Source organism: Ictidomys tridecemlineatus, chromosome 5 (genome assembly GCF_052094955.1).
Source record: "Ictidomys tridecemlineatus isolate mIctTri1 chromosome 5, mIctTri1.hap1, whole genome shotgun sequence".
Lineage (NCBI taxonomy): Eukaryota > Metazoa > Chordata > Mammalia > Rodentia > Sciuridae > Ictidomys > Ictidomys tridecemlineatus.
Genome location: NC_135481.1, coordinates 131,834,974 through 131,847,854, shown reverse-complemented (window position 1 = coordinate 131,847,854; position 12,881 = coordinate 131,834,974). Strand labels below are relative to the sequence as shown.

The 12,881-nt window shown below is 39.2% G+C and overlaps 1 protein-coding gene and 1 pseudogene across 2 annotated transcripts in view; one reads left to right on the top strand and one right to left on the bottom strand.

Annotated features, from left to right (window-relative positions):
* Positions 1–782: 782 nt before the first annotated feature.
* The window catches only part of Abhd17c (abhydrolase domain containing 17C, depalmitoylase), a 54,654-nt gene continuing 42,555 nt past the window's right edge, over positions 783–12,881 (bottom strand). The window contains exons 2-3 of one of the 2 annotated variants that reach the window (XM_005320211.4): positions 7,506–7,685; positions 783–2,247 (exon numbers count right to left, since the gene is read on the bottom strand). In XM_005320211.4, the coding sequence (XP_005320268.2) occupies positions 2,028–2,247; positions 7,506–7,685 (400 nt within the window). In that variant the 3' untranslated portion in view covers positions 783–2,027. The remainder of the gene's footprint in view (positions 2,248–7,505; positions 7,686–12,881) is intronic. The other variant, XM_078051092.1, reaches the window with a different exon arrangement.
* LOC101970712 (large ribosomal subunit protein eL33 pseudogene) lies at positions 7,832–8,709 on the top strand (annotated as a pseudogene).

Here is a 12,881-nt window from a genome sequence, read left to right as displayed (position 1 = left end):
TTGCTTCCACTGGAGGGTGGGCTCTGCATAAGCTGCAGGCTTCTAAATCGAGAAACATGCTGCAGCACTTAATGGTGACCTATCCCCTCTAGTATTGCAGCAGACCCCAGAAGCCCACTGCAAATTTCTTCTTGCTGGGTTTTTGTCTCCCAAATTCAAAGAATCAAATCCACAGACCAGGATGAGTAGGTGTAAGAACATAATTTATTCAAATGTAAATAGAAACAAAACTTGGATAGGGCAAGAGAGAATCCAAGAGGAATTGCTGCTGGAGTGTGCTAGTCTAGGGGTTTATATAGCACTTACGTGAACACTGTTGGTCCGAATTTATGCTAATTTTGGAAAAGGCTGCGACCTGTGCTTGCTGCCTGAATGGGCTGCCATTCCAAAGCTCCAGGACAAGGGCTTGGCTTTATAAGGTCTTTTTATTTCTTTATTTATAATTATTATTTGCAGTAGTAGGGATTGAACCCAGAGGCATTCTGCCACTGAGCCACATCCCCAGCACCATCTTCTTCCCACTGTTTTTTTGAGATGGGGACTTGTTAAGTTGCTGCAGCTGGCCCTTGAACTCAAGATCCTTGTCTCAGCTCCCTGAGTTGCTGGAATTACCAGCAAGTGCCACTATGCCTGGGCATCTAAGGTGTTTTATAGAGGAAAAGGATATAGCTTGAGAAAGACAGTGATGTAGCCCCCCAATTTCTTCTCAAACGAAGACAAAATGCTTTCTTACTATTTTCTTTGATGAAGAGAGAAAGGAAAAAACTGCACAAGCCTACACATTCTGATCCATGCATCCTTTATTCCATTACCAACCACTGTGCTGCATCCAAGCAACAGTACACAAACTGGCAATCAACCGCAATCCAGTTGTACAACAATCTGAGGCTTACAGTACATTTAAGGCTTTTAAATTTGAAAAGAAAATAAAAGTAAAACAAAGGACCCCCAAACCCAAACCCCCAACCAATACAAGTAGTGTAGCAATTTTAAGCATCTTCTATTTCTGATGCTCATTTGGCGCAAATCCAGTGTCAAAACCCAAATAACTCCTAAACTAAAAAGATTATTAGTTTAGTGAAATTTTAATTACATAAATTCTTCAAAGCATAAACTTGGAATTTTTGTCTTGGAAATGTTATAAAAATTTTTAATAGCAAAACATAGGAATAAAAACATACTAACAAAATGTATTCAATCATTTACATTACAAACAAGGAATTTGCAGTTTGTTGTTGTAGCCTGACAAAAGAAAACTACCCATTAAGAATCTATGCACAATGTAATTGCAAATATGTACAGTACTTTAAAAAAGCCTATTAGGAGGACTTTACAGAAGGAAAGTCAGCTAGGCTCTTTGATAGACCAACCAGACAATCAAAATATTAAAACTCTGTTGGCTAGTAATAAATTTACACTTAAAAAAACCCCCAGTTTCCTTTTGCTTAAGAATTTTCCAGTTATATTTATATTGTTACAGTTGATGAAGCTGCTCGTGATAGTTCCAGTAAATCACCCTTCAACTTATGTGTTTGGGGAAAGATCAGCACATTAACAAAAATTAATAAAAGGATTGCCACCACAGTGGTTTTCCAGTTACACCATCACGGCTTCACAAATGGGTAAATCCAGTGGTTGAGAAAGATCCACATATCAAATGTTGAGCACATTGGGGAAGAGAGGGACAAGTCCTGCGTCAATGAATGAGAAATGACGGGCAAGGGCATGAAACAGATGAGAGCACACTTTATACAGCACTAGAAAATGTTCCCCACACTCAGCTCTCATTCCCATTCCTGCAGGTAACGAAGCTGGGAATCACGGCTGCTCAGTTTAATGTATTGTGGGAATTGAGTAGAACAACCTCTTAATACAAAAGACTGAGGTCTGTTCACCTCTTTGATCAGAGCACCCTAAAGGTGGGCACTTCTTTGTGGTTATGGGCCAGTTAGCTATCCAGTTAAAGCATGTGCAAAACAGAGGACTCTTCTGTTCACAGTAAATGAGGTAAGATCGAGTTGTTGTCTTCAGGAATTAGGAAGTTCGTGAGATATAAACTGTTTTAGTCTTTCCAGGTATTGTGCATAAAGCTCTATGTCATTATGCCCAGCTCCCTCTACCCAGAGAGGCTCCACGGCTCGGGGGCAGCGCTCATACATCGCCAGGCCGTGAGAGAAGTCGATGACTTCATCTTCTGTACCATGAATGACCAACACAGGAGATGTGACTTTAGATATCTTGTCAATGCTGCAAAACAGAGGGGAAGGGAGAAATGGGCTCCTTTTAGTTATGCTCACGTCACCAAAGATGAGGAAGTTAACAATGGGTTTTGTTTTGTTTTTTTCAATTAAAGACTTGTTTTTTTTAAGCGCAGTCTTAGGTTCACAGCAAAAATGAGAGGAAGTTATAAATATTCCCGTGTATCCTCTGGCCCAAGACATGCACGGCCTTCTCCATTATCAACAACCCTACCAGAGTAATCCAACTCTTAGTTAATGAACCTACACCATGATGATTTGGCTTCCTCTGCCATTTTTCTAGTATTTATTTTTTTCTTTTTTTAATATAACTTCATTTTGGATATACAGGAAAGGTGTAAAGGTAATACAGGGTTTCTACATGTTCTTAATCCACTTCCTATAAGGTTAAAGACATACATTGCCATGGTACATTTGTCAAAACTAAGAAACTAATTTGAATACATTAGCATTAACTAAAAACATCAGAATTCATGTGAATTTCACTAGTTTTTCTACTAATGTCTCTTTTCTGTTCCAGGATCCAATCAAGAATACCACATTGCATTTAACTATTGTGTTTTTGTTAAAGTATTTTATTAAAAATAGAACTCCTAAAAGCATCAGACCAACAAATCAGTAACTAATATTTTTGATATATTCATGTTTTCAGAAAGAATTTTAAAAAATAAAAATAAACAGGCCAGCCCTTGACATATCTTGATCCACTGCCTCTCAAGTTCTCAGAAACCATTTTTTAAGAAAACTGATTAACAAGATGTAGAACTACATTTCATAAAAGCTAAGGTATCAGTTTTAGATAAAAATTATACTATTCAGATTGAAAGCTTAACATGATTTAGATTTGATTTCAAATAACTTCTGAATGTTTATAAAAATCAAATGTATTCTCAAAGAATGAATATTTAAGGATCTTCAAAGGAATGTGCTTCGGGCTCTAAAGCATATCTCAAGGAGGGACACGAAGGACTAACAGTGTTTGTTTGGCTAGGAGTCTGGGGGGCTTCTCTGATGCGGGTAACATTCATTTAACCTACAAATGAATCAAGAGCAATGAATCTTTCTCCAGTTTGTTCTCCCACTAAAGACCCTCTTATTTTTACTCTCTTTCCATGTCTGAGCCTAATCAAAGTTATATAAGGATAAGAATTGGTATTATTTGGGGCTGGGGTTGTGGCTCAGTGGTAGAACACCTGCCTAGCAAGCGTGAGGCACTGGGTTTGATCCTCAGCACCACATAAAAAAAAATTAAATAAATAAAGATATTGTATTCATAAAAAATATATATATTAAGAAAAAAAGAATCGGTACTATTTGTGGGAATCTTTTTTAAAATATTTTTATTTGTGCATTATAATTATATATAATAGTATAGTTCCCTGTGACATATTTATATATGCATATAAGTTGCCCCAATTCATTCCCCAGTACCTCCCCTTCTCTCCCATCCCCTCCACTGATGCCCTTCCTCTAGTAGTTTTTCTTCTATTTATGTAAATATAAATGTACATATATATTTTTTGCACTGGAGATTGAACCTAAAGGGTGCATTACCACTGAGCTACATCCCCAGCCCTTTTTATTTTTTGAAAAAGGGTCTCCCTTAGTCTGGCCTTAAACTTGTGATCATCCTGCCTCAGCCTCTTGAGTCACTGGTATTACAGGCATGTGCCGCAGTGCCTGGCTATCTATATTAAATTATATTTATGATAATGGCTGTATCATCATTATACATAAAGATGTGATTGTGATATATTCATACATGCATATTGCATAATTGGATCAATTTCATTTCTCAATTTCTTCTGTTTCCTTTTTTTTGATCCCCTACCTCTTCTCTACTCATCTCCTTTCTATTTTCACGAGGTCTACGGCCATACCACCCTGAACGCGCCCGATCTCGTCTATTTTCACGAGATCCCGTGGAAGTCTTGTTAAAAGTAACAGCTAACACTTATTAAACATTTACTATAACAGAGTGTTTTATACTTTACACACAATCTCATTTAATCCTCAATGAAACATGATGAGAGAGAAGTGACCAGCTCCAGTTTATCAAGGAGGGAACTGAGGCTCAGAGAGCTTATTAAATAACAGGCACGAAGCTGTGGAGATAATTAAAAGTTCGAACATCAAGTACACATTACAAAGGTCTATGAAGAATTGTCACAGTCTTTATTATTAACAACTCATGAAGCTGCTAACCACTTCAAGGTATCCCAGAAATATTGCAAAAGCTCATCAGCTATGTAATTTTCAAAGATCAAAACCTCAGTGGCAGTATTTAATTGTATATTAGCAATCTTATTTGGAAACCTACTTTCCCCCTTTATGAAATTTAAAAGTGACCTCCTTTAAGAGAGTTCAACTATATTCAATTAAAAAGACATTTACTCAATGGTTTCAGTGGTTACGATGGGCCTAGGACTATGCCCCATGCTGCACTCCTAAGGGAATCTCTTCTGTCTGAAGAATGTACTGAAGTTTAATGCCATGCTCTTAGCCTAAATGTAAAAGAGATGAAAGGGAAAAAAAAATACAAAGCCGGGTGTGGTGGTGCACGCCTGTAATCCCAGCAGTTTAGGGAGCTAAGGCAGGAGGATGGCAAATTCAAAGCCAGCTTCAGAAAAAATGAGGTGCTAAGCAAACAACCCAGTGAGACCCTGTCTCAAAATAAAATACAAAATAGGGCTGGAGACGTGACTCAGTGATTGAGTGCCCCTGAGTTCAAGTCCCAGTACGAGAGAGAGGGAGAGGGAGAGAGATAGAGAGAGAGAGAGAGAGAGAGAGAGAGAGAGAGAGAGAAAGAAAGAAAGAAACTTGTGATTGCAAGGCTTCTCTTGCCTCAGCCTCTTGAGTAGCTGGATTACAAATGTGTGACACCATATCTGGGTATTTTGTTTTTTTAGTTAAATAAATAAAAACACACACACACACACACACACACAGTTGGACACAATACCTTTATTTAATTTATTTATTTATTTATTTATTTATTTATTCATTCATATGTGGTGCTGAGGATCGAACCCAGTGCCTTGCACATGAGAGGCGAGCGCTCTAACCATTGAGCCACAACCCCAGCCCTAGTATTTTTTTTTTTAATACCAAAAAGGAAATATGAAAGTATCATCTTTTGAGGAGTGGAACATGAGTGGAACATAAACAGAAATAATTCTGCCACTGGGTAGCAGTGGACACCGGAAGAAAATGTTTACCAAATTCAATTAATGATTAAAGTTCATGCAACCATTAGTGGTTTGAAATTTATCATATTAATAATTTATGGCACTGAATATAAAAAAATTGATTCATTTTGTTGTCTCCAATCACCAACCTTAAGTAAGCAAATTACTTAAACTCTAAACTTCAATTTCTTCATCTGCAAAATGAGTACAGTAACTGGATCAACTTCTTAAGGCTGCCATGATGACTGAAGGGAAAAATGAACTTAAAATTCACAGCCCAATGACTAGTAAAACAGAAAAACTCAGTCTAACTTGTTGATTTGTTATTAATCGATAAGTTGCAATTAGTCCTGGCTGCACTTTAAGGTATAGGCTAATTTAGAAGCCAGGAAAAAGCTATTCATTATGTTGCCAGGGTAACTCCTGGCACTGCTTTCTATAAACATGCGGAAATATGTGTCTTTTAACAAACTGGTCTCTCATTACTGATTCAGCACAAATAAGGACACATTTGAGACATATATTAGCCCTACTTAGCATTCCTGGCCACACTACTAGAAATCCACTTTCCCATGAGGCTGAGTTTCACTGAGTCCTGGGGTAAACTGCATAGAACTGAAGTTCACACAAGGTGTGAACAGTGGGTTGCTCCTGTGAGACCAGACAGTCTGTGCAGCACATGTTCATGCAGCCAAATAATGCCCACCTACACCCAGTAATAGCAGAATGACAGCAATTAATAGGTCATTCAAAGTTCTAAAACTGTATTACTTCCTCGGAGACTGTTTCTATAAAATGGTAGTATGTTTTAGCCAGCTTGCTGTAACAATCTCAGGATGCTTTAACAACATACCTGTGAAACAAGTTTAGGGGGCAAATATGTTCTATTAAAAAACAGAAACGGAGGTCTGGGGATATAGCTCAGTTGGTAGAGTGCTTGCCTACTGGGTTCAATCCTGAGTTCAATCCCAGCAAAGTCCTGGGTTCAATCCCCAGCACCACCAAAAACAAACAAACAAACAAACAAAAACAGAAATAGGAATTTTCAAACAGAGGTATTCAAGAACCAATGTGCTCATTGCTTTTGTGTTTGCAGTATATTTTTCCTCCTTCTATCAGTAGGAACTAGAAAATAGCAGGAATTAGGTTAGAAGTGCTCTGCCACCTCTAAAAGACTGGCAGGGGAGCCCACAGCTTTTGTTCTTATACTTCCCCTGGTGGGTGCACCTCTGCAGGACAATGCCTCCTACTAAAAATGAGAGAGCAGAGGAAAAAGTGGTGGTGGTTTATTCACTTTTACCGTCCCTGAGGACAGTTACCACAAATCAAAACATGGCATGCAAGTAATCCATTTTATCTTTTTTTTTTTTTTTGGTATTAAGAATTGAACTCAGGTTCTCATGCATATTAGGCAAGGGTTCTACCACCGAGTTACATCCCCAACACTTTTAATTTTATTTTGAGAAAGGGTCTTGCTAAATTGCTGAGGCTGGCTTTGAACTTGTGATCCTCCTGCCTTAACTTCCTGGGATTATAGGCATGTACCACTGCTCCTAGCCCAAACTTTTAATTCTATTTACAAAGATTAACCAAGCATGTCACCTTTCTTTTACCTGTACTGTATAACTGGAAAAGCAAGAAAAATTTCAAAGTTGAGTTTACTTGTCATTTTATTTGAGTACCCATCCAAACAATTGCTAATTGCTTCTTCATTCTTTCTGTATGTGGCTTCCTCCAGATGAACAAATGCTGAACTATAAGTTCCTTTGGGGGATATGTGGGTGCTATTTTTATTTTATGTGGTACAGCTTTATCTATTAATCCTAGGTATCAGCATATTCAAGGTCCTTATACATCCTCTGGGAGATTTTCATAAATTAGGTAGGCCCTAGAGGATAAAGTCTCTATGGTATATTTGTCACAGTTGCCTCATATCTCCAGCACAGGGCCCAAGGTGTGGATATATTTAGTAAATACCTGGAAGTTTCACTGTTAATGGCAGTATCAATGTGAGCTTGGGTTGTTGGCCAAGTTCACGCTTGTACTAACGTGAGCTCACCTGGGGAACGCATCAAAGCAGTAGGTTTTCCTGGTATCCGGAAAAGCCACACGCAGACCAGACATCAGAGGGGAGTGGAGAATGACAGCAGCACACTCATACCGTGAGGCCAAGTCTACAGTAGGGACAGTCCCAATGCTCTGACCGTAGAGGATAATGTTCTCTGGACTTACGCCATACCTGGGGAAATCAGAGGTGCGTGCCATTAGCTAATGCAGGAAGAGAGAGAGGAGATAGTGAGACAGAATCTTAAACCCTATAAAACTTCCACAGCTACCAGCTTAAAACCATAACATCTAACTTATATGCTTTTGATTAAAATGAACATGAACTTTGAGCTGAGGCTACAACTCAGTGGCAGAGCGCTTGCCTTGCATGTGTGAGGCACAGGGTTTGATCCTCAGCACCACATAAAAATAAACCAACAAAACAAAGGCATGCTGTCCAACTTAAAAAAAAAAAAACATGAACTTGATTAAAAAAGAAAAGTTGGAGGCTTTTTTTTTTTTTCCAGTACTGAGTAACTAAGATTCTGTCTTCTGCAATAGTTTGCAAAAATAACAAACATAGCTCTTTCCGCCATCTTGGAGCCTGTGAAGGCCTGCAGGGAACAGCACTTCTAAAAGGCTGTGGTGCAAAGCCATTTTTGCTGGCTATAAGCAGGGTTTCCAGAACCAAAGTGAGCACAAAGCTCTTCTAAAAATTGAACTTATTTCTACCAGAGATGAAGCCAAGTTCTGCTTGGGCAAAAGATGTGCTTATGCATACAAAGCAAAAAAAAAAACACAGTGACTTCTGGTGGCAAACCAAACAAAACCAGAGTAATCTGGGGAAAGGTAACTTGTGCCCATGGAAACAGTGGCATGGTTTGGGCCAAATTCTGAAGCAACCTTCCTGCTAAGGCCATTGGACACAGAATCCATGTAATGCTGTACCCCTTAAACATTTGAACTAATGGAAAATAAATGAAGATGGATTTTTTTTTTTAATGTAACTTTTATCCCCTGGCAAATTAACTAAATTAATGCATCAGAAATTTCAGCTTCTACATAGTCATCCTATTTCCCTTTTTTTTTTTTTTTTTGATACCAGGGATTGAACTCAGGGGCACTTAACCACTGAGTCACATTCCCAGCTCTTTTTATTTTTTTTCTTGAGACAGGGTCTCACTAAGTTTTTTAAGCCTAAATCACTAAATCTCTGAGCTGCCCTGAAACATAAGGTCCTCCTGCCTCAGCCTCCTGAGACTCCGGGATTACAGGTGTGTACCACCATGCCTGGCTTATTTCCTAACATTCCTTCTTTATATTTCCTTTGATAATTATAAACACACTTTGTTGTTGTTGTTGTTGTTTGGTACTGGGGATTGAACTCAGAGCCACATCCCCAGCCCTATTTTTGTATTTTATTGAGAGTCAGGGTCTCATTGAGTTGCTTAGCACCTCGCTTTTGCTGAGGCTGGCTTTGAACTCAAGATTCTCCTGTCTCAGCCTTCTGAGCCACTGGGATTACAGATGTGTTCCACAACACCTGGCAATAAACGCATTTCTGAAGTAAAAATGAAAATAGGCTTGCAAATTATAATATTAAGAGCTCTGCAGGTGACGTTTTAATGATACGAAGGGTATGAGTATCAGAAAAAGATTTACTGAGACAAAATTAATTTGAAGACAACTGTATTTCTTTATTCTCTTCTCAATGGCTAAACCTTTCCAAGTCTTTCAACCCATCAGCAGTCCCTGAATTCATTCTCTTCAATTTTCAGTTGGGTAAAGGCCTGTGTAGAATACAGACTACACCTCCCAGCCTCCTTTGCAGCTTGGTTTGGCCAGAGATCAATAGACAATAGGATGTGGGTAGAAATGAGGTGAGCAACCTCCAGGTCATAGCTTAGAGGGAAAAGCGTGCTTCCCATTTCCTTTCCCTTCCTGTGCATGAGAAGCAGATGTCATAGTAAAGATGGAGAAGAAGGCAACACCCTAGGTATGGTGGTGGAACAAAACTGAAGAAGTCCAGGAAAATGTGTGTGTCCTCTAACTAACCTACAAAGGATAGCCACAATCTATAAAAAAGCCCTACACATGAAAAAGACAAAAGTGGCAAAAGGAATGAAGATGTGGGACATAGGAGGAAACACACACCTGACACACACACAAAGATGTGATGGCTTCATTGTGTCAGACTGTGAAGATGCAAATTAAAGGCAGGAGTGATTATTTTACACCCAAGAGATAAAAATGAAAACATCAAGGAATGACAAGTTCACGGAACAGTGGAACTCCTTGCTGGGTGTAAATTGGTATAAGCACTTGGAAAAACAATTTGATATTATTTGGTAAAGTTGAAGCAATCCACAGTAGATTCCCAGCAGCCCAAAGTGGAATCTGACAATCCTACTTTTCAGAATAAGTACCAACTACAGTTTCTAAGGTGATATGAAATGCTTTCTGATAAGAGACTTCAGTGAGAAGAACTATCAATCCACAGCTGAAGAGAATGACAGGATTCTAGCCCCACCTTTTCCACCTCAAGCTCTAGGAAAACACCACAGGAAAATAAGGGGCCTAAAGAAGGAATCTGGGGAGGGAGCAGCTACTTCTGGTTTGGCAAGTCTTGTGATGCATTTTACAGAGAATTAACATCCGGGCTATGCCAGGGCAGGACTGAAACAAACACAAGGAAATACAAAGGCCTGGGGGGTGGGGTAGGGGGGGTACATGGTTGGGAGGAACTTAAAGGGAAGTTAAAGGCTGGAATCTGTCCTGAAGGTGAGGGCCACTGGAGTATCAAAGGGCGAGGTGACAAGAACAAACTTGTGTTTTGGGAGGATTCTCTTTCCCAAGTCAAGAAGAGAGATGACAGAGGCATGAAAAGGAAACAAGGAGATCAATTAAGAGACTGTGAGGGATCCTACAGGGAGGAGGACACAAAAGATTTTTAGAATTTTTTTAAAAAACAGACTATACCCTCTATTTTCTAAAGTGAAGTGTCTGTGTGGCCCAGATCCCTGGAACTTGACACCTTCTAATACAACTGCCCAAGCAGAAGTGTGCTGGAAGCAGGTCTCACCCACTGTTCTCCCTTGGGGCTTCCTTCCCAGTGAAGAACAAGTTTATTAAATGGACACAGGAGCCTTGATGGTGAGGAGTGAGTGGGAAATTGATAGCAGCAGCATCCTGTGCCCAAAATCTATGTTAGAGACCAAGATTTTAAAAGCACAGCCATGCTCAGGAAATTATTTAGCTTTTGGCTAAATGGAAATTATTCCAGGAGCCTCCCCCAGTGCAACTGCCACCAAATCCGTACATTAATTTCTAATTTTAACCTGGAGTTTAGGAACCTCTTGGGGAGAGCATAAATATTTGAGCATAAATATTTCCCCTCACAGTCTTCAGATTTTCAGAGTAGCCTATGTCTACCTAAAGCATAAGGGCCACTGGATACTGATGGAGGATAATGAGGTGCCTGCAGAAAAAAGAGCCCCCCATTTCCACATCTGGGGTGAGGACCCATTCCATAACTGCCACTCCTATTATAGGATATTTTACTATCAGCTGTAGAAAATAAATCATAAATTAAATAAAATGAAGGGGGAAAGAAAAGGGGGAAATGACAACTGAAGGCAGTTAATGAATGAAGAAACAAAAAATTAAGAGGGGGCTGGGGATGTGGCTAAAGCGGTAGCACACTCGCCTGGCATGCGCGGGGCCCTGGGTTCGATCCTCAGCACCACACAAAAATAAAATGAAGATGTTGTATCCACCGAAAACTAAAAAATAAATATTAAAAAAGAGATGGTTAATATTAAAAAGCAAGAATAGGGGGCTGGGATTGTGGCTCAGTGGTAAAGTGCTGGCCTAGCATGCACAAGGCTTTGGGTTCGATCCTCAGCATCACAAAAATGTAAAATAAAGATATTGTGTTCACCTAAAACTTAAAAAAAATTATATAAAAAAATCAAGAATAAAGTAAGTGACTGCCAAGATGGCATCAGACTAACCTTTACTGATCAAATCTGAGGAATTATGAGGGTTGTAGGCAATCATGGTTTTATGACAGTTATGAGGAAATGTTCATTCCATTTTTTATTAAGTCAAATGTGTTCTTTCAAAATTCTGGCTCTTCTACACTCTATGTCATGGGACTTTATGAGCTCAGGGGTTACAGTGAATGAATAAGCTCAGGGAGAAGTGAACAAAGATGAAAGATGCAAGCTTGCTAGGTGGGGCAGAGATGAATGTTGTGGTTACCTGCAAGGCAGCTTTTTCTCTTCTGAGTGTCTCGAACCATCCATCCTCAGAGATCTCAATCTCCTTTTTGTGTGTGTGTGATGGTGGTGGCACTGGGAATTTAACTCAGTGTACACTAACACTGAACTACATCCCCAGCCTTTTTATTTTGAACAAGGTCTCACTAAGTTGCCCAGGCTAGCCTCAAACTTGCAATCCTCCTGCCTCAGCTTCCAGAGTCTCTGGGATGATAGGTGTGCACTATCACACCCAGCCCTTATCACTTTCCAGTGTCTAATGGAGAAGTTGGAACTATATTACCTAAGGACTCACAGCTCTAAAACTTCTGTTTATGGGCCCCAGGAAGCGCCATCTTTACAAATTCTATTTTGAGTTCCATCAGATGCATATCATTCATGACAGTCAATGCTCCATGAGTCAAAGTTTTTACTTTAATTTTACCAGGCAAAACACAGAACACCAAGCCATTAAGGAAAAAAAGAGAGAGAAAATGTATTACATTAAAATCAAGAACTTCTGGTCATTGTATGACATCATTAAAAAAGTACAGGTGGAAGACATCTAGTGAGAAAGGGCATTTGCCACATATATAACCAACAGAGGACTTAAGAACTACTAATCAACAAGGAAAACAATCAAAAATGGAATGGAATTTTACAAAATAAACATTTCATAAAAGAAATCCAGAGGGTCAAGAGAGACAGACAGACAGATTCAACTTCATTAGTTAAAAAAAAAAAAAGAAAGAAAAAGAAATACAAACTAAAGTCATAATGTGACACTCCGGATACTCACCAGATTGAGAAATACCTAAGAGTTTGACAATGGCAGGTGCTGGCAAGGATGTCAGCAACAGGAACATTCATTCCCTGCTGATGGGGATGCAGTCTGAGAGAAGCACTCAGAAACAGTTTCTCAATATTAAGTAAAGCTGAAGATAAATTAACACAAACTCAGGGACCTATTCCAAGACATATTCACTACAGAAATATCCACCAAAAAATACCCAGGGTGCTCTACCATGGGGTTACATTCCCAGTCTTTCTTATTTTTTTATTTTGAGACAGGGTTTCCCTAAGTTGTCCACACTGGCTTTGAACTAGCAATCTTCCTGCCTCAGCCTCAC